The sequence below is a fragment of the Magallana gigas genome, chromosome 4 (genome assembly GCF_963853765.1).
Source record: "Magallana gigas chromosome 4, xbMagGiga1.1, whole genome shotgun sequence".
NCBI lineage: Eukaryota > Metazoa > Mollusca > Bivalvia > Ostreida > Ostreidae > Magallana > Magallana gigas.
Genome location: NC_088856.1, coordinates 32,343,622 through 32,365,393, shown reverse-complemented (window position 1 = coordinate 32,365,393; position 21,772 = coordinate 32,343,622). Strand labels below are relative to the sequence as shown.

At 35.2% G+C, this 21,772-nt stretch overlaps 2 protein-coding genes across 4 annotated transcripts in view; one reads left to right on the top strand and one right to left on the bottom strand.

The window, feature by feature from the left end:
• The first annotated feature begins 440 nt into the window (after positions 1–440).
• On the top strand, positions 441–4,950 carry LOC105342529 (mitochondrial carnitine/acylcarnitine carrier protein). Its single transcript, XM_011449504.4, has 9 exons — positions 441–600; positions 1,436–1,528; positions 1,717–1,844; positions 2,154–2,244; positions 2,393–2,510; positions 2,632–2,704; positions 3,037–3,146; positions 3,817–3,941; positions 4,744–4,950. Exons 1-9 carry the CDS (start codon positions 508–510, stop codon positions 4,801–4,803), a joined length of 891 nt encoding a protein of 296 aa, XP_011447806.2. The 5' UTR covers positions 441–507; the 3' UTR covers positions 4,804–4,950.
• A 97-nt stretch (positions 4,951–5,047) lies between these two features.
• LOC105342527 (neuroglian) overlaps positions 5,048–21,772 on the bottom strand; it is a 37,766-nt gene continuing 21,041 nt past the window's right edge. For 2 of the 3 annotated variants that reach the window (XM_011449498.4, XM_011449501.4), the window contains 16 exons: positions 21,619–21,750; positions 20,971–21,108; positions 20,183–20,358; positions 19,187–19,277; positions 18,713–19,024; positions 17,923–18,296; positions 17,262–17,490; positions 16,817–16,947; positions 16,132–16,357; positions 15,476–15,598; positions 14,388–14,582; positions 13,980–14,087; positions 13,325–13,486; positions 12,649–12,783; positions 12,238–12,316; positions 5,048–8,434 (listed from right to left, as the gene is read on the bottom strand). In XM_011449498.4, the coding sequence (XP_011447800.3) occupies positions 8,224–8,434; positions 12,238–12,316; positions 12,649–12,783; positions 13,325–13,486; positions 13,980–14,087; positions 14,388–14,582; positions 15,476–15,598; positions 16,132–16,357; positions 16,817–16,947; positions 17,262–17,490; positions 17,923–18,296; positions 18,713–19,024; positions 19,187–19,277; positions 20,183–20,358; positions 20,971–21,108; positions 21,619–21,750 (2,822 nt within the window). In that variant the 3' untranslated portion in view covers positions 5,048–8,223. Of the gene's footprint in view, positions 8,435–10,809; positions 10,857–12,237; positions 12,317–12,648; positions 12,784–13,324; positions 13,487–13,979; positions 14,088–14,387; positions 14,583–15,475; positions 15,599–16,131; positions 16,358–16,816; positions 16,948–17,261; positions 17,491–17,922; positions 18,297–18,712; positions 19,025–19,186; positions 19,278–20,182; positions 20,359–20,970; positions 21,109–21,618; positions 21,751–21,772 lie in introns of all 3 variants that reach the window. The other variant, XM_011449503.4, reaches the window with a different exon arrangement.

The window sequence follows — 21,772 nt, the reverse complement described above, 5'->3', positions numbered from 1 at the left end:
GGGAAACTTATATACAAGTGCAAGCTTTTTTTTATTGTACATTTAGGTTTCTCAATTCCTGGTACAACATGCAGCAATAATAGCATTTTTGTGCTTAGGCTGCCTAATTAGTGTACACAAAAGCAATACTGTGGGATAAAATATACAGAAGATATATACCCAACAAAAACATATTCTCAGAAAGTGCAATTATTTACTAAATGTAACTCACTTTTATGAAGTCAGTTGTATTGAATATTGAAAAAATATACAAACGACTTTGAAAGCTTTAAATTTTTGTGTGTCTTTTAATATAAATATATATACTTGCCACCAGAGACATTTAAAATAACATTTATATCTCTGTTGCCACGAGAATGTTTAATAGTTTTCGTACCAATTCGGAATTATGAAGTTTGTACTTGTGGCTAGTTATGGTTCCGGCTAAAAGCAAGCCATTTGAAACTTCCTACTTTCTTCTGAGCCGTGGGATCGTAGGTCGATTTCACGAATAGCACTAAGAGCAAAATGGGAAAATCCAACCCCTACAAGGATTTTGTGTCTGGCGGAGTCGGTGGCGTGTGTCTGGTAGTCGCCGGACATCCATTGGACACCATCAAGGTAAAATCATCGACAGAGCAGAACGGCCTACTTAAAAAGATAAAGATCCGGCCTTCACCTGTCCCACTTTTGTCATAAATTTAGATTATGTGATTTAATGACATGTTGAGACGTCTTTCCCTTCTATATTGTTAAAGTGACTGAACTTTTAAACATTAAGCGGTTTTGAAGGATAGACCCGTGGGGGAAGGGGGAGGGTTGTTTGTGTATCCACTTGATCCCCTTTGGCAGTTTTTTGTTTAGGATATCTCACTAAAATCGCCAAGTTTCAAACCTAGCATTTCTATCTGATTGAATTAGGCTAAATAAAGGCTTTCGAAGTATAATTCTTTTGCCTCAAGAATTAAGTTATATCTTTTTCGTCCTTTAAGATGAATTTGGTGTCATTGTGCAGGGACGATGAGATACTATATATACCATGGAATCATCATTAATCGTGGGATACCAATGATTGTGGCTTTTGTGGGTAACCCTTGCCCACAAATTTACATCCTCACGAACCTATACACAATCATTTGTTTAACATTTATGAAAATTATCCTGATTACAAGAACAATGAAATTATGTCCCCATGAACCACAAAAATTTTTGGCTATACCCATAAACATTGACCCTCACGAATAAACATGATTCCACAGTAGTATATACAACAAAACGTCCCTGGTGTTATATATACAAGAGTGAATAAAATCAATGGAAGAATATACAATTTAGGAACCAGACTTAGAATGCCAATATATCCATACTTTATTGATATTAAAAAAATTACCTTACTAGAAATTTAATCATGTATTATCACATTATTAAATTTGTAAAATTTACCCACGATATTAAGGTCCGCCTACAGACCATGCCACCCATAAAACCAGGAGAGACGCCGCTGTATAAAGGAACCTTTGACTGTGCCATGCAAACCATAAGGAAAGAAGTAGGCTCAACTTTTAATATCATGGATTTATAATAAAAAATCATTGATATTATTTGCTTTAACAATTTATTTCTACAATATTACACAAGCCCTTAAAAATTTTGGTCACAGTTCACATTTATCAAAAATATGTTTATTCATGTTCGAAGAAATGAGTGTTTTAAAAAACAGGTGCTCTTCTGTTGCAGGGTTTCTTTGGTTTATACAAAGGAATGTCCGCCCCTGTCGCTGGGGTCACACCTATGTTTGCTGTGTGTTTCTTAGGATTTGGTGTCGGTAAAAAACTACAACAGAAATCTCCTGACCAGGATCTCACGTAGGTTAATGAAATGTCAGGCTTAATGGAGAGATTCGTTTATCTCAGGATACTTGGGTTAACAAGCCACTGACCTTTACTATAGATACATATACTGTTGCCAAGGGCTAGAAAATGTGCCTGAAAACCACTTGGATTAATGATGAATTTGCTCTGTATTTTTTAATAGATATCAATAAGGTACATACACTGGTTGTTTGAATTTATATCTTAAGCATGGGGGATGGAATATTGAAATGATCAATTCATTTGGAAAACCATTCACTATCTAGAATTGATATATATGTATAGCTAATGAATCTGTTGTAGATATCTTCAATTCTTCAAGGCTGGAATGTTAGCAGGTGTTTTCACAACAGCAATCATGACTCCAGGGGAGAGAATCAAGTGCCTATTACAGGTGACTTGTTAACATCAATTCTCTGTAAAAACTTATAAGTTTTAAAGGCCAATGCAACAACTTACATATTTCTGTTATGACATAAACTAGATTAAGAAAAAATAGTGCTCATGCATATCATCTGACATATTTATTTGTTGGACAACAGATTCAAGCCGATTCTAAAGTGAAAAAGTACGCCGGACCCATTGACTGCGCGAAACAGTTGTACAGAGAAGGTGGCATTAGGAGTATATACAGAGGAACAGCGGCAACTCTACTCAGGGGTAAGAGGGGCAAACCAACCCGAACCCCTTACCCTACACCGCTCGGGGAATCAAAGAAACACTTTTTTGAGCGATTATCATTAACTCTTTGTCAGTCTGACTGTCTGTTTCTGTATTGCAGATGTACCAGCCTCAGGGATGTACTTTATGACATACGAATGGCTCCAACATGTATTGACACCTAAGGGACATGAGTAAGCATGGCTTTCTTTTACACATCCATGATGGCTAATTTGGGGGTTGGGGAGGGGGTGGGGGGTTGTTTATTTTGATCTGAAATATGTTTTAAGACTGCATCAATACTCTTTTCAAGACTGATTATGTATGTACCATTACCAAATTAAAAAATTTTTCACACTGATGTCATATTATAATGAATAACGATCATTGGTTGACGAATTGGATCACATATCAATCATTGAAATTCTTTAAGTAAAGTGCTGAGTGAATGGACAATTTAAGAAAAAAAATAAAAATACTCTGTCAGTTTGCATTTGATTGACATTTGAAAATCATCCATTTTCAGTCGAAATGAACTAAGTGTGAGTCGGACGTTAACTGCCGGTGGATTTGCTGGGATGTTCAATTGGTTGGTCGCGATACCACCAGATGTGCTCAAGTCACGACTACAGACAGGTAAAATAATAATTGCACAATGCTTAAGTTACTGCCGCAAACATGTAAAATAACAAAAGTACACTGCTTTAGTCACTGAATCAAACAGGTAAAATAACAATTGTATAATGCTTAAGTCACATCTACAAACAGATGAAACAAGCATTCTGAGAGTATTGCATGAGCAATACACGTCCCCTACCAGTTTGTGAAAATTGTGAAAACAATGCACTGTTATGCAGAATATCGAACCCGAACATTAAAAAATAGGAATATAAAAAATTAATTTTCTCGAAAATATGTCAACCAGACCCTACAAAAGTGTAAACTTGATCTGTAGTTAGACATTTTGATGCTGTTCAGCAAATTCCATATTATTCCTCAAACGCATCAAGAATAAAAGTGTGGAAAACTGAAGTGGGACAGACAGACAGACAGACAGACAGACGGACTGACGGACGCATAGGAAAGCTATAGTCCCCTCCGGTGAAAACCGGTAGGGGACTAATAAAAATTGTACTTTGTGCAAGTCACTAATGCAAACAGGTCAAATAGCAATTGTACAAAGAACTCCTCACTGACGTACGTTTGGGGGCAACATTTTGTGTAAATTAAATATATATATAATGGAGAAGTCTGTTTAAATCCATTGTAGAATACGAATTGATTTATGATCTTTTCACTGTTCTAGCCCCGGCAGGAACCTATCCTAACGGAATCAGGGATGTGTTCCGAGAGCTGCTCCGGAATGAAGGCATCTTTGCTCTGTACAAAGGTGTCATTCCTGTGATGTTAAGGGCATTCCCAGCAAACGCTGTAAGTTTGATTGTATTTCCTATTTACTTGAACCAGATGAGTGTATTGTAAGTGAAATATAGAGATGCATCTTGTTTTATGTTCTTGAATGATATCATCTTGATTCCTCTTGAATTGATACACAAAAATTAGACATTTTTTCCCCACATCAATCTGCATTTTCATAAAACAATGATAGCCTTCACAAGACAATGTGGAACAAGGAAAGTTATTTAATTTTTTTTTCATTAATTGTCTTCACCCATTTGACTCCAAGAAAAGACAATATTTTCACCAGCATCACACAGAACATATAACTTTTAAAATTGAAAATATATTTTATATAATTTCATGTGCCTCACTGGTAATTAAATGTCTCTTTTTCAAAGTTGTTACCAGTTTGCATGCAATACCCTTCCTTTGAAGATTTATTTTGTATCTTCTTGAGCTAAGTTTTGAATCTTTAGTGTAAGTTGGGCTTTCTCAAGGCATGTGTGCCACTTTGAAGTCATATATAGCTTCTGACACCAATTGCCGGTATGTATATCATGCCACAGATTTTTGTTGTTTCTATCAAAGGTCATTTATTAATCCTTAATTAATTACTTGTATTTGCGTATTGTTACTCAAATTAGACCAAATATACCTAGATATCAAAAATAGATAATACATTTATCAAGAGCTCAGTGGTATGAGTGCTGGCATGGTATGCCAGAGGCTCCGAGTTCAAGTCCTGGTTGAGACATGACTTTTCACCACCTGTTACAAATATAATGCTATGACCCCTTTACAAAATATATCAGATTCCCTTTTCTTATTTCAGGCATGTTTCCTTGGTTACGAGGTCACCATGAAAGGTCTGGATTGGCTATTTCCTGAATAATGTAGGACTAGACAATTTTAGGATCAGATTTATTTAAATAGTTGAGAGACACTTTCCAATATACAGATACTGCCTATAATTGAAACATATTTGTATACAATGAATTTTGTTATGATTGAAATGAAATAAATGTTATAAACAAATTGGTATGGTTGTGTATCCATTTCTTCAAATACTAGCAAACTTTTATACCATGCTATACACTATACAGAGCTATGATATTTTAAAAAAAAATTGTAATAAGTTGGTTGTTGAAATTTTTTATTAGAATTTTTTTAATATATATCTCCCGACATACATATTATTTATATGTATAGAACAAAAATTGCACATTAAAACAATACAGAAAATAAATAACAATATCTTAATAATAATAATAAAAAAAATTCATATTTACACCACAGAGATGATCCAAGGTCAAAATGTCAAATAGTGGCCCAGGCCAAATCTGTGTACGGGAATGATGAGGTATGAAGACAGCTGGTACATGTATATGTGTCATAGCTTAAAGAACAGCTTACCACATTAACACGTTAAGGACTTGATACAATGCAAAAATATAAAAAAAAAATATAGCACCCAACTTCTAAAAACGCTAACATTTGACACCAAATGAACTAGGTTTAAATTGCAATCCATCAAATTTAAACATAATATTTTTGATACATCAAATGGAATGGGCAACAGGCATAGCCTTTATAAAACCCTTTCACAAAATTACAATTTTCTATCTATTACATGTCATTCAATATCATTTTGCAGGCAACTGGATTAGAATTTATAAAAATGTTCAGGTTCCTAGATTGAAGAACTTTATGATTGTTTTAGCTTAAAGAGACCCAGCTGACAATAAAAACACATCATACTACTTTTGTAATCACAAGACAAACTTCAAAAGCCGGTTATTTTGATAAGTAGTTGCGTTACTATAGAAACGAGGGTTGATGATGATGATGGAAACACAATATACAGGATACAAATTCAAGTAGTTAATCTGTTAAACTAGAAATCCATGTGATAACAAAAGCAGATCTACACGTATAAGGTAACTAGAATACATCATATTGTGGAGGTTTTAACTACAGTGGAACATGTTTATAACAACAACTCGACAGTGGATTTTCTGATTATACTGAAGTAGATTTCAGTTTAAAAAGTACTACCTTTGGATCAAGGTTTAGACTTTGTATTATCTTTATACCAGGCCTGGGAAACCTAAAGAAATTTTTCAGTATTGAAACTAGAAATTATCCTTCTTTTTTTAGGAATCGATCTAGAAAAAAAAACCCCACAACAGTAGACTTGTATAACATAGCTAAGATGGAACTTAGAATTGCAGACAAAAGTACTGAGGTCTGGACAGACTAATGATATATGAGATACTATATAGTATTCCCAGGCCTGTTCTCGATATCTCTCATAATACAGTGTACATATCTATTTACAGCATTAATTAATACAGGTCAGATCCAAGTGTTCACAGAGTGAGGTCTCTACATGCAACATTCAATAAGTCAATACTAGAGGCCAGTGGGTACCCATACATGAGAACTACCAGTAGGTTATTATTGCCAGAGACAGCAGTGCCTGTACGTGAACAGGATGATGGAAAACATCATGTTCATGAATATTATTGAGAACATCATGATTCATGAACATCATGATTGAGGGCATCAGGAACATGATATTGAAGAACATCAAGGTCATGAACAAGATGACTAAGAGCATCCTTAAGAGAACATAGTTTACATGAACATGATGATGGAAAACACCATGTTCATGAACATGACCATTGTGAACATCATGAACATGAACATCCTGTGCATGACAAGATAACTGAGTACATCACAGACATGAACAACACAATGGATGACATAATGAACCTGATGATTGAGCACATATCATACATGAATATCTTCTAAATGAACAAGCTTATTCAGAACAACAACAGTTACTTCAGATCATCCATGCAGATCATCTGAATATGAACAAAGATGAATGATTTTAATCATTACAGAAACAAAAGAAACTTTAATTGGTATTCAAATCAACCCCATGCAGGAAGGATTCATCTTAAGATACTTGCAATGCACAGTAAATAAATTCAAGCTGTCTGCTTGGATAAAAAACTAAACTAAAATCATATCCTAAAACAAACCCAACAGATCACCAGGTCTGTATTTTGCATGGCAACAATTTTTTTTTTTAGTAATTTTGCATTAATACATGTACGTTCTTCTTTCTAAAGCATGACTAGAAAACTATTTGAGAGGGATTTCAACATTACTGGTAAATGCAAGCTACAAAAGAATTGCTGTAGCCCATGAATGTAATGTAATGCAATGATTTGATAGTGAGTAAATAATCAATGCACTTAATATGCAATAAAGCATCAAATCTTTGCAGAAAATGTGTCAGACCAAAGCTAAAATCAATTTGATTTCACAAGACTTTCACAAATTACAAACCCTCAGAATACATACTACTATTCCTGAAAGTTAGCAAAAGTGTCTCCATCACAAATCCCTCCCCTAATGTTATACAAAATGATCAGCTTCATTTAGCAATTGATAAACAAGAATGTAAATGATGAGAGTTCTTCCTCTGAAAATTAACGGGGGGGGGGGGTTGATCTACAAGTCAAACTGTAAACTACTGGTTAGAGTTGGGTATATCTAAGTCTTAGATAGAGAACTGTTTTACTTTGACTGGAATAAAATCAGAGATTAAATGTACATGTATTACATAATTATTATACAGTACATAGACTCACAGAGTGTATTTTGGATAAAACATAATTATACAATTCTTCTGCAAGACATTAACAAATCTTACATTTGGATCCTTTAAAAGACTATCAAAACAAAAATAAAGAAAAAAGGAAATAATAACTAACTATGATGAATTAATCTCTTAATCAGTTATTTAAAAACAGTAAAAAAAAACAAAAACCTGCATACTTATTTGGTATACAGCCAACTCACAACATTATAAAAGTATGATATTTGTACATACCGTAAACCAAACTTTGGAATTTCAACATCATAAATATAATATAAAGCAAATAAATATGTTTTTGGAATAAGCATACACACTGTAAATACAGCTCCCAGTGGAAAAAGGTTCACATTGGTACAATAGAACTATTTCCATGAAATTCACTCTAAAATTTCATGGAAAGAGGGCATCTTCATCAGAATGTCATGGGTCAATGATTTTTACAGACAAAGATGAACTTTTACACCCCCATAGAGGTGGTCAACACATAAAACAGCCACACACATCGAGCTCAAATAAGGCATATAAAACATCCACTTACGACCAATGAGAAAGGCAGTGACCCAATATTAACATGGCTTTATATATGTATACGGATAGAGAAAGCGACACAGTTTATTGTATAACATATAGATATACTGGTCATATCAAGTCATGCATAACAGAGGAGGGAGCGGTGGCTTCAGAGGGGGTGGTGGCCTGCTGGTTCCCGTACAGACCAATGAAGGAGCCGTCCTCATTGAACTTGGTGGGGTCAACGTCCCCGTATTCCTCCAAGCTGTCCTTCTCACTCCCCTGTGGCCCCTTCTCCAATTCATCGTAGGTGTTCCCCGCTAAAGGCCACTTCTCTGAACTGAAATGAAATAAATGATAAAATCATGTTATGTGCATAAATCCAGGACATTCAAATTATGTACGTGTTAAAGATCTAATAGGATATCTGAAACAAAGAATGGTTGGAAAAAAATTATAAAAACAACTTTACCAAAAAATAATAGGGTTCATAAGTAAGAGATTGTGTGTGCTGGTAAAATGAATATTAAAATTCATCTCTCATTAAAACATTAAATTTCTCAAACAAAAGTTCAAGAGTTATGGTAAAGACTGACTGAACTATGAATTATGAAAAATAAAAAAATTCTCTGATTAATATCTTGAGATTGAGTGGAGGTTTTTTTTTCACTTACAAACTTCGTAAGTAAAGTTCGATCAATTTATATTTTATCATTTTTTTTTCAATCAGTGTTCTGTGTATAAATAAAAGCCATAGTCCCATTGGCGAATCATCTCACATACACTACGCTACCGATCTACAGAGAAATGGTTGAAAATAGCCAGAAGCATTTAAAGATGTTTTTCTTAAACAAGTTTTGTAATGAGGTACAGTTGAACTTCAATATCTTGAACACTGATATCTCTAATACTATGATATCTCAAAGTTTTTAGACAGTCCCATCTGGTTCGAAATAAGGAAGTTTGATTGTATTTGAGTTTGAAGGGGAAAAATATTTACTTAAAATGCTTGCAGATATGTAGTTCTCTCGTATTCTCAACTATTTGACCATAACCGTCAATCAATTTGAGTAATTTTTTTCTTCAACAATATAACTAAAGTGTTTGATGGGGAATCTGATGTTTGAAAAAGAATTGTCTGTAATAGGTAATAAATGATAAACTTTGTACACAAAACAATGCATGTATCAAATTAGTATTTCATCATAATATATTTACACCAAAGTTTCACCCCAAAGTCATCACCTCTAAAAATATATTTTTCTTTGAAAACGCATTATGCAAAAGAAATAATACAGAAGCATGTACTCTAATAAAAGCCACATGAATGAAGGCTTTGCAATCTTTTTCAACCAAATAAAAAAAACAAAGCTTTTCTAAGACTTCCATAAAAAAAAAGATGAAGCTACATGTAAAATCTCATACAGCAGTGACTATAAAGCTAAACACTTGATCTCTGTGAAGCTGTCTCATGTCCAAGCTCTCTATATCATGCATCACAAAATAGAAAATGACATCTAGCTTTCTATCAATGCAAGAGTATCAAATCAATGGTCCAACCCAACCCCCCAACCCCCCACCCATCCATCCCATCCCACCCCTATTGAATTCTTTGTCGCATACTATCTGGTTGTTCACTATAGTTTCTTTCATTGCAGAATTTAGATAGCATTATGCTGTACAGTAAGAGAAAGGAATATAATTAATAAGTTATACATATTGGAGTAGACAGGTTGAGATATTTGACAGATATATACAACAACTTAACGTAAACAAGCACGCACTGCCTACTACTTGACAGCACATACCCTGCCAACAACAAGAATTAACCTACCACAAACCTAGCCTACTGAACTAATCTCCAAACACAGCACAAAACACTGGGCACTAAGGCCAACTAACTCAGCCGCCGCACAGACTAATGCTGCAGCATTTTGTGACACATTTAGGTACTAAGACGAAAAGTGAAATACAAGGTGCCAAAAAAAATAAAAAACCAACTAATACATGTATGTAATCAATAAAGTAAAAAAATAAAAGATAAAAACCTCTATTAATGATGATTGCATGTGTTGTTGTAAAAATAATTTCTTGGACCTTAAATACAGAAAGGAGATTGGGGGGTGGGGGTTTTTAATGGGGTTGGGGGTTTATGGAGTCTGTCCGATTGTCTGTCTGTTACAGGAGCTGAACATACAGATTTTTTTTTTAAATTTCTAAGAAAATTAATTTAAGTCAAATACAAATGAAACAGGAGATTGAAGGAACTTAGTTCAAGAGAAGTTATTTTGTTACAACACATATATTCATGTATTATGTTTCTGAACTTGCATTTCATTAAGAGGGCTCACTCAATCAAATTATCGTTGTGATACATTTTAAAAAACTTGCATCATCAAATCTGCAGGGATATGTCATCGAAGTAAAATACGACTCTGAATGAAAGACATGCATTCCTAAATGCCACCATTTTGATTGAGTTGTAATCACATTCTAAAATTACATTAGTCTAAATTGTTACAGTGAAATCAATATTTATTCCCATTAAAGAAAAGGGTAGACAGTTAATACAAATAAGGTAATTAAGAATATTTTAGACTTGGATGTAAAATTTTGAATGGATAATTCCCCTTGATTTTGGGTTATCTCTCTTTGTTGGCAGGGTATTGTAGGAAATGAAATAAAAACCAAAACATCAAACAATGTATAAATCACCATGTTCTGACTTGACTCAGATCCCATCGAAGTCCCAGCTCGCTAGCCTTACAAGAAAAAGAAACATTACAATGGGGAAAGTCTCAAAACAAGAAACATAAATCATAACGGCTTGGTTGTTAAAATAAAAGGACTGGCAACCTATAATTCAGCTGCAAAGTAAGAACTGTTTTGTTTATTTGCTAAAATCATCAAAGTCTACTGTAAAATTCCCTTGATTCTGGAAAGGGAGAATAATCATTTCTGAGATCGTGTTATAGAGTGTAAATGTGCTTGTTTCTATGGATTATATTATGAATTATCTTAAACCTTCCATACCAAATGAAAACCTCAGAACGGTGCAATTAAAATACCAGTATACCAATACAAATGTCAAAGAAAAGGTGATAATAATGCTACATGTATGATAATAAATCCTCGACTACCTTGTGACTTAAAAAATTGGTCAGAAAAAAATCACATTGTTTAAAAAACACACAGATATGCATAGATGAAATGACATATTCCTCATTTAATAAAAATGTTCAGTAAAACCTGGACAACGGTATTGACAGATATAAACAGACAAACAGACAGACAAACAATTATATCGCCCTATAAATTTCATTTGGTGGAGGCTATAATAAATGTGGCCAAAACATGTTGCTAGCTGTGCCATATACAGGAAATGATTCAACCTAGCTGTTATACAGAAATACACAAAAAGAAAATATTTTTCCCAAAAATTCTTTGCACATAGTCTAACATATATATTATTTGGTAGATAATTCATGTAAATACACATAACATCTCACACAGAAATACATGTATCTATGATACAGTACAATGATCACATTTCCAAATCTTTGTCTAATTGGTGTAACAAGAATTGTTATTGGCACCCCCAAAAAAATTATTTGAGGACATGTATTCTGATCAAACCCTAGTGCTGTATGTAAACTAAAAAAATGTTACGAAGCAATCTAATCCTTGAATAAGTCATACGCACGACAAAAAACACATTATGTGTAAAATGGTGCAAGAAGAAAAAAAATCATGCTTTATCGTCTAACCAATATCTAAGCCCTTATAGCATTCAGCAAATGTGGCCTTCAATGATGCAGTTCTTTTTACTCCATGTTAAAAATTACCATGCATGGTAGTGTTCATTTCATCAGAGGGGTACGTAAAAAAAAGTTTGAAAACTGTAGGCAGAGGAAAGAATGCCTATATAAGGACAGCCAACACTGTACGAACCTATATCTACATATCAACAATGGGAAACGGGAGATGAGGAGGTTAAAATCAAAAACAAAAACCAGGAACAATTATAACAAAGAATAAAATGAACACTGAACGATTGACCAAACTGAACAGAACTCTCTATCAACAGCGACTGTAGCGGGTCATACCAGAGACTGGTGAAACAGAGAAAGCTGGGATACTCACTTATCATCAAAGTCGCCCTTAGCCAAGGGTTTCTTCATATCATTGTTTTTAATCCCGTGTAGATTTTCTCTCTCTTGTACTGTAATAAGAAATAGATGGTATACAGCAATACATATGCACTAGTAGAAGCTGCAACAGTGACATTTCAACTGAAACCTTTTAAACTGGAAATTTATTCTTTATTTCGCAATCCAAATTTTTGAAATATCAATATCATACTAATGTTGGTGTTGATCAATAAAAATTCTACTGTTGCTAAAAGCATATATTTAAATGAATAAATTTTTTAAAAATCTATAATTTATATGTAACAGAATCTATAGAACACCTATACATATAAACTAATATTTATTACATTATCCACCGTTTGAATGTCACAGACCACTCTGTAACAGAAGCTGTAGAGCTCACCATTATATTTGTCTCCCCTGTTCCTCTTCAGCAGCAGACAGACGATGATGATGACCAGTATGAGGATGGCGATGGCCACCATCACAATGATGAACCAGGTCGCCTTGAAGACCTCGTCCTCTACACGGTTGGAGGCTGGAAGGAAACAACAGAAACTGGTCAATATTATATAACAGTGGAGATCCCGTCATCGCTGTTAAAAGAAACTGTGGTTGTGCATCATCCAGTAGTGACCAGTCTGATGGACACCACCTTCCACTAGCTCCTTTTTTTCTTCATAATTTTATTCAGAAACAAATACAGCTGATTGTGAGGTAACATCGCCGCAGACACCCTCTAAATACATCTTCACCTGGGGTGCCAGGGGCCCCCTCGATCAGATAGAATATAATACATTTGTATTAGGTAAATATATATAAATAAATTTTTGATATCTCTTATTATTCCATGTTTTCGATTGGAGAAAAATGTGCGAGACATATACACTTATCTAGCTCCTTAACTCTGATAGTCCCTCGGATCCATCAGAACTAAGGAGGAAGTGAAGATTTGATTTTGATTAGACTGTGTAGATGCTTAGTTTTATTGGATACTTCTAAATGCAGAGACTAACATTATATTTGTACGTGCCGACCTAAAAACAATCATGTTTGAAAACAAATCAGCTAAATCTCACCAGTGTTTTCAAATGGGACCTTGATCTCTTCACTGGTGACACTGCGGAGTCCGTCCACCGCAGTGACTGTGAACACGTACGTCCGGCCGACCGTTAACCCGTCCGTCAGCAGCATCCAGTTCCTGGAGCTGTTCATACGCTCCACCACTTTGAATTGTTCACCTGCCAAGATAACATTTAACAATGAAGAACATCTGTCTTTTAATTACAAAATTACAGGAGGGAGTAAACTTCTTTACCTCTGTGAAACCAGATAGTCTTTTACAATGACCTTGAGTAATCAATCGATGTTTCTGTTGTCTTTATTATAAGCTTCATTATTAAATCTTAATATATGATCATGGGCCAAAGCCAATGAGAAATGTCTGTATGCTTTCAAATCATATAGAACTCCTGTATTTTGTGCTTCAGCTGTTTTAAAGCTACATTTCGGATTACAAGAGACATTAGAGTTTTGTTGGAAAACTAGAAGTAACTCTATAACTACATGTATGTTAGCATCAGTAAATGATTGTGTAAACAAAGAAAAGTAAAACAAAGATCAAAATATTAAGATAAGCTTATGCTATTATTAAACAATATGATTTTAACCAAAAAATTTAAAGAGCACAACATGGGAGTACTTAAAAAATATCAACTTGAAGCTGTGACTTACCTGGTCTTTTTAAATTGACCTCATTGGAAGGACTGTCTGAAATCCAGGATATATTGAAGCCATTTTTTTCTGGTAGGGATAGGACTGTTACAATGGGAGGTTTAAGAGCTGCAAGTAAATTTATACACACTTTTATGCTCATTCAACAAACAATATTCTAATTCCCAACAAATAAAAAAATGTATACTTTTTGTTTAATCAATCAGTTACATTAAGTTCTCTCTCCTTATCACAAGCAAAATTTCATCCAGAAATATTCATTTACCAGGAAATGGAAATTTGCCTGACGCATATCAATCATGTGTACAGATAGTTTTGTGAGTCAAACCTTAAAAATTGTAACAATTAAGTAATTTTTGGCAGAACAATAAACATTTAGATAAGGGCGACCTATCAGGGGACACCTACGTGCTTTGTCTGCGGTCATGACGTCCAGGGCCGCCTGGTCCCCTGGCCCTATCCTGGTGGTCGCATACACCACCACCCTGTACATTGTGTTTGGTTCCAATCCCATGATTCTGTGCTCTATCATGTCCGTAGGTGAGATGCTATAATTAGCATCTATGGTGTATTCGATTTCCTGTGAAAGCCTCCCACCAAAGACTACATGCAGCATAGGAAAGAGAGAATTCTCCAGTTATTATTGATAATCCATTCAACATGTTGATCAACATTGCAGAAAGAGAATATTGAAGAAATAGGATTAATATTGTCTAAAGTATCTATTGCCGGTACATGTACAAAATAGAAATTATAAATACAGGTAAAAAGACTGACTGACAGACTGAATGAATGAATAAATGAGAAGGGAATTGGTCATCTAACCATCAATAATCTAGTGACCAACATCAGATACTCCCTGCTACTACAATCACTTGCTGGTTTTTCTTAACTGCATACCATAACTGGTACAGATATAGTAAACGATATGTTTAATTTTTATCTCAATTTTGAGACCAATGTTGAGGGTCCTGAACAACACATCTGGGAAAAGTTCTGCATACAAGCACATCCTTCTAATCAAGAGATTTGGATTTCTAGCGTGTGTTCGACTTGAAAATGGCAGAAAAAAATTCAATTTTGGGGAAAGATATCAACATTTTAAATTTTACCGATATTCTAATTCATACAAATAAAGTTCCCTGCAGTATTTGAACTCGGGACCTGCGGGTTCGGTAGATCAAAGCTACACCCATTGCGCCACAGAGATAAACAACAAATTTCAGCGATAGAAACTGTTTCAAAATGCATTAAAATATCCATGTTGTGACATACTGTCATAAAAAGTAGAAGTCATAGGGTGTTGAGGATCCTTATTTGATACTTTTTTTTTTATTCAGGTATTCATCAATATAAATCATAATCATTCATTATTGAACAGATAAGTAGAAAAAAAGTCATCTGTTTAAGTGGTAGAAAATTTTCCAATTAGATTTAATTCGATGATATTTGTCTTCGTGCCATTCTGAATATGTAGATAAAGACCCCTGACTCACCCTCTTGATAAGTCACTACAAATTGCTGGAGATCTCCATTGATCCTTTTGGGCAGGTACCATCCTATAACTATGAAGTTCTCTCCCCTTTTTTCAGCTTTCAGTTTCTGGACTTCTGATGGAACTATTAAATCCAGAACAACACATTCACTAAGCTTCACCCACAGAAACAAGAAATTCTTAATCAGTTCACTAATATTTACATGTATTCCTATTTTTTCCTTCACAGTCACTGGACTTTGAATAAATATAATCATAATACTTTGCAAGAAAGAAATGCCAACATATAAATCAAATCAATTATTAAATCAATGTTAAATTTGCTTTGTACTTTAAAAATTAGTCTTGAAGAAGGGGTGGAGGAAGGGGAAGGTAAGGGGGGTGGGCATTAGGACAGAGGGGTGTAGGTGGACGGACAACCATGGGAAACTGTCACCAAGTCATGTATATACAGTAATTTTTGTAATGGTTTAATTTTCGCTATTTTCATGATTGCAAGATATTCAATAAATAAAAATTATTTAATATGGTATTGTTTCCTTAAAAAAATATTTTTGATTGGCTAAAATGATTGACGCAAATAGAAGAAGTAAGACATTTTCCCCATTTTTTGCATATTTTGTGACACGCACAAAAAACCGATATTCGGTATCCTACCTCCCTCTGGAGTGTCCAGGTCGATGGGATTACTGGGTTCCGACTCGAACATCACGTTCTTGACCAGCACATCGAGCTGGAGCTGGGAGTAGGCGGGGAGATTGTTGATGGTTTCTCTGATCTTACCGCTGTCCTCCTCTCCGGTACTGGTGGCGGCGGGCAGGACTCGTGGCGGGATTTCAATCCTCTTGATGGTCCCAGGATTGTCTCTTCTCCAGTAACGAATCTACAAAACAGCAGTAACAAATATACTGTTGTACATATGTACTAACAATAAAGTTATGACAGTACGTTTATTATACATGCAAATATAAATATTCTTATATTATAACTTGAGTACAATATGCAAATGCCTTCATTACACCAAGACCCAGTAGTCTCAAAATTTATCAGCTGACTTAAAGTAAAAAAAAAACAACCAAAAACAGACAACATATTTCTGTGAGACATCATAGTCTTAGTAATGATGATGAATCAATCAACTTTTTACATCATTTTGGAACCAACAAACTTGTATTCTCATTTTCTGGATTTATAACAATCTACTATAAATCTAAGGGACATTTAATCACTCAGTTGGTACACTATGGTATGTACAGGGTACCTTATCCCAGAGAAGTTGAAAATTCTCTCCCTACACACTTGTACATGTATACACACAATGTCCTAGAGTCCTGATACTTACAACATAGCCATCAAACTTTCCCTTCAGGTCTGGAGAATCAGCTGGAATGGAATCCCACACAAATGTAGCTGTCTCTGCAGTAAACGGGGATTGTTTATCCAGTTCAAAATTTTGAGGCTTTATAGTTGGCACTGAAAAATAGAGGAATATCATCATCAAAATCAAAAAAAAAATCTAATAGAAAAGATAGTTACAGGTATAACATTTTTTTCTATTGGTTCTAATAAACCGTTCTATATTCCTTCCAAATTTCTGAGTTATTCAAACTCTTTGATGCTAAATAGTTTGATAAAAAAATCTTCCACTTTTTATGGGTTCTACATTTCATCCATTTTTTTTTTTTTTTTTTTTTTAAACTTTTTTAAAAATTCTTCAGACTTGAATCACAATTTCATTTTAAAAAGTTGTGTGTTATAGAGGTTTGTCCATGAAAAACCACCCTTACCCCCCATTCCTGAATAGCCAAAGACCTCCTGAGGGATTCCTCGGGCGGCACCAACAGAATTCTCGGCAGCCACTCTCACACCATACTTCTGATATGTGTCCTTTGTCTCAATTTCCTTGGAGGTTTTGTCTCCAGCAACGATGTAAGACTTTGTATTATCATCTGCTATATTTCTAACACTTAGTTTATATTTAAAGTCTTCGCCATTGTGCTCCATTGGACTTATCGCCTGAAGAGAAACACCATTCATTCACACCTTATTTTTCAATGGTCATTTAATAATGTTACGATAACTGAAGCCACTTATTAACAAAATTATAACATGTATTTAAATCTACATAATGATGGCAAATCCTGGCCAAAATCTAATGTTTACTTTTTTATTAAAATTTCCATTTCAATTTTAAAAGAATACAGTTTAACTGTTATTTTCTGTGGGTGCAAATACCGGTTTTTGTGAAGGAAAATTAATATATACATGCATTCCGTTTTTTTTTTTTTTTTTACTATTTCTTTTAAGATATCACAAAAATTGCAACAAAATCTATAATAGCATCCAGCAGAAAAATCAGTACCGGTACTTCATAGTCACAATTTAAGTCTGGCAGATAAAAAACTACCTATCCTCACAAAGACAAAAAAAAATGGCCATCTTTCTTACCTCCCACTCCACGTACAAGAAGCCGTCCTTCTTGTAGTCCTTAACCCTAACACCTGTGGGGTGTCTGGCCGGTCTCTTAGGGTCGGTCTTACAGGTATTGGTCGGCTCCGAGGGCTCGCTGTAGCCCTTCTGGTTCAGGGCCTTGATCCTGAACTTGTAGATGACCCCGGCAGACAGGGATACATCGCTGACCTTGGTATTGCTGTCAGATGTCTGATACAGGGTGGTCCACTTGTCCCAGTTAAAGGAGGTGCTGTATTCTATGGTGTAGTTAATAATGGGCATGTAGTTGTGGAACCCCGCGTTCCACCTTAAACCCAGCTTCCAGTCCCCACAGCTGGTCAGCTGCGCATTGTCTGGTGGGTCAGGGGCAGCTACAATTAGATGGATACTGAGGTTAAGGCAGTTTCTGTAGGATTAGAGGCAGCTACAAGTAAATGAATATCAGGGATTACGGTAATCCAGCAAAAGTTTTCAGAACCAACCTCTGCCAGATTAGAGGTTAGTTTTACTGATTTATTCTTAATCATCCCTCTGTACTGGTACACTCATTGAGAATAGTAAATGTTTCCAAAGAAATCTCAATTCATTTGAAATGCAAAAAACTTCAGCATACATACATTATAACTCTGTCATCAAACCTTTTCAAACCAAAAATATTGCAATCTCTCACCAAATTGCAGTTTTCCCATATAAAATCATTAAAAAAAAAATAATCATTTTAATTGTGCTTATTGAGGAGAGTATTTCGATCCATAACCTTCCTTCTACTCTGTCTGGAATCCCTTACCTTTTACCCGTAGCTCTATGGTTCGCTGGTCCTCGTCGATTCCATTATTGGCCACACAAGTGTAGTTCCCCGATTGTGTGGCGTCAGCCTCCTGTACACGCAAAACAGAGCAGCCTTCTTCGCACCTGACGTGGGGGTCACTTAAGTCCTTGATGACTTTCCCGTTTTTCTTCCAGACATATCTGACCGTCTCCCGAGGGTCCGTCATGGCGATGCACGTAAACTTGACGTCCTCGTCGCTGTCCACTTCAATGGAAGTCTTGCCCTCCTCTGTCTCTGTTATACCGGTCAGGTCCTTTATACTAGTTTTGTCTGTAAAGAAAAAATCATCAACATATTCATCATCTTTACCTTTTATAGCTAAAATACACAACTTTATAATAATGCATTAACAACGTTTATATGGGATTTTGCAGAAGTTTTGCAATCAAAAATTAACAGAGAGAATTCCTCTAAAATTTGTAAGATACTTACCTCTCACTATCAACATATTTTCTTTCTGCTCTCTACCCTGGTTGTTTTTAGAGATACATATAAATACTCCTTCATCGTTCTTACTAACATTCTGAAATAAAACAATTTCTTTCATGGTAACCTAGATCAGTCCAAAATTAAATTGGTTTGCAATCTGTTCTTTACTGTTAATTCACTGATTCAAAGTTACAAGCATAAAGATATTTGCATTCAGAGATGCAAATCTAATTTGTGTTGAAAATACATGAATGGAATTCATAAAAACCCTTTATCCACAAATTAACATCTTAAACTAATCAATTATGAAACACTGTTCTCACTAATGATTAGCTGGAGGTCTATAGCTCCCAGTCTGAAAAAATTCATATGGACAAGGTGGGAGCTACAGTTCCGTATGTATTAAAAAGTTACAATTTTTGGTGCACAACAAATTGTGCTAGTTTAGGACTGATTAATCTAATTTCCATACAACTTCTGTGCTATTATTCGATTAAAAAAAAATACCTTTGACATTTTACTACAGATATCATCACTTTACTTATGTAACCTCTGATATTTTTTATACACTATCACCAGTCCCATAACGTGAAGTGGTGCAGTTTGTTTACATGTAAAAATGGTGACTCTTGACCTGCACATGAACTTAACATACTTCATTTTCCGAGGTTGGGTTAGTGTTTAAAAGAAAGTCTGAGACAAATACTGCAAAGATGTCAGTAGTAAACTGCCAGAAGAATTTAATGGTACTAATTTTTTTCCTCGAAATTTATTTAGAAACAAGATAACTCAGTCCAAAGCCAGCGCAATTTCAATTTTTTGTGCCACGTGAATTGCAACTTTTTAAAACACATGCAGAACTATAGCTCCCAGGTCATCCATTTAATTTTTTTTAGACTGGGAGCTACAGACCAGCAGCTAATTAATGACATACAGAAACAAATACATCAAATAACAGGCCCCTCTTCGACAAGACCACTTTATACATGTGGTACCAACCAGGATGGTTATTGAAGTCTGGGTGAAATTGTATCGGTCTCCGTTTAATAGTTGGGGGCCCCTCATCCACTCCAGGGTGGGGGTGGGGTAGCCGTTGTGTTCACAGCTTAGGACAGCACTCCTCCCCGCCGCCACCTTCAGTGATTTGGTCCAGTTGGTGATCTCTGGTGGCAATGCTGCAATGGGAGGCAATATCGATTCAGATCAACCCAGATTCTTACTATGGTCTATAAATTGGTAATCAGATTTGTTACTTTTTTAACTCTTGCTGGATTTAATTGTTTAGAAAAAACCAAAACCATCTTCAAAAACAATATTGCTTTTAATCAAATTTAGTTTCTTTACGCATAACCATACCAGTATCACAAGCATAATTTCAAAAGCTTCGAATTCAGCACACAAGTGCATGCACACATACATGTACTGTGGAATCATTTAATTTCGTGGGGGCCAATTTTCATGGATTGTGGGATTTTTGCTTATTTGTGGGGATGTAATTTCGTGGATGCGTCAGTTTTCAGTTTCAGTAGGAAAACTAAATCTTTTATAATTAGTTTTTGTGGAGGATGTAAATTCATGGGTGAGAGCTACCCACGGATACCACGAAAATTGAGCCACCTCGATTTCTAATGATTCCACAGTATATGAAAACAATTCAAATTTGTAAGACAGGTAATAAAGGCGCAAAAAATTATGCTTTGAAATAAAAGGCTTAAAAATAAATGAAAATATGGTCTATGCCCTTGTCATCTTTGTTCACTGGACAAACACCCCGTCCTCAAACGTACCTAACACATTAATGTAGACGTCGCTGAACAGTGATCCATGGGAATTTGTGGCGTTGCACTGAACCACTGTCGACTCTTTCTTATTCAAGTTATCTATGTGTAGTACGTTATTCTGAATGTAGCGCTTCCCAGGTATAGCTACAAAGATAAATCAAATGCCATTGCCGGTACATGCAACATTTAGGGTAAATGAAATTGTTTGATAACATTTTTATAATTTATATATAATTATTATTAATCAACAATCACAGTGACTATACCGTCCAATACTAATAGATGTACATGGAAACATGAAAAGGACTTACACATCAATAATATACTCTGGTGTTAAATATAATCTGGTATTACTGGTATGATATAGTCTGATATATCACAATATGCTCCAGTAATATTTCCGCTATTGTAATCTTCAACTTTACAATAGTTCACCAGATGTACCTGTCCTTGACATACTAGTAATCCAAACTCACCTCTCTCTCTATGGTAACTACTTTGGTGAACCATATGATTTATTCCCTTGTAAAAACCCATCTCCATTTGAAACTTTCTACCCAGATAACACATACGCTCTCCACTGATGATCTTGAACTTGAGGAATATACACTACGATCATCTTATCATCATCTACTAACTTTAAGTGGGTCGTACCTTTGAACGGTTTGCCGTCTATATACCACTCCACCGTGGGGGTGGGGTTTCCCACGGCCGTACAGTTCACGGTGCCCGACTCCCCAACGCTCACCCTGGTGTCTAACGGGGGACTGACCCACGTAGGCTTGGCTGGAACAAAAAGGAGGAATCA

Coding starts and splice junctions, on each gene's coding strand:
- LOC105342529 (XM_011449504.4), top strand. CDS start 508: ATGGGAAAATCCAACCCCTACAAGGATTTTGTGTCTGGCGGAGTCGGT. Junction 2,705..3,036: donor TTGACACCTAAGGGACATGA/GTAAGCATGGCT, acceptor ATCCATTTTCAG/TCGAAATGAACTAAGTGTGA. Junction 3,147..3,816: donor CAAGTCACGACTACAGACAG/GTAAAATAATAA, acceptor TCACTGTTCTAG/CCCCGGCAGGAACCTATCCT.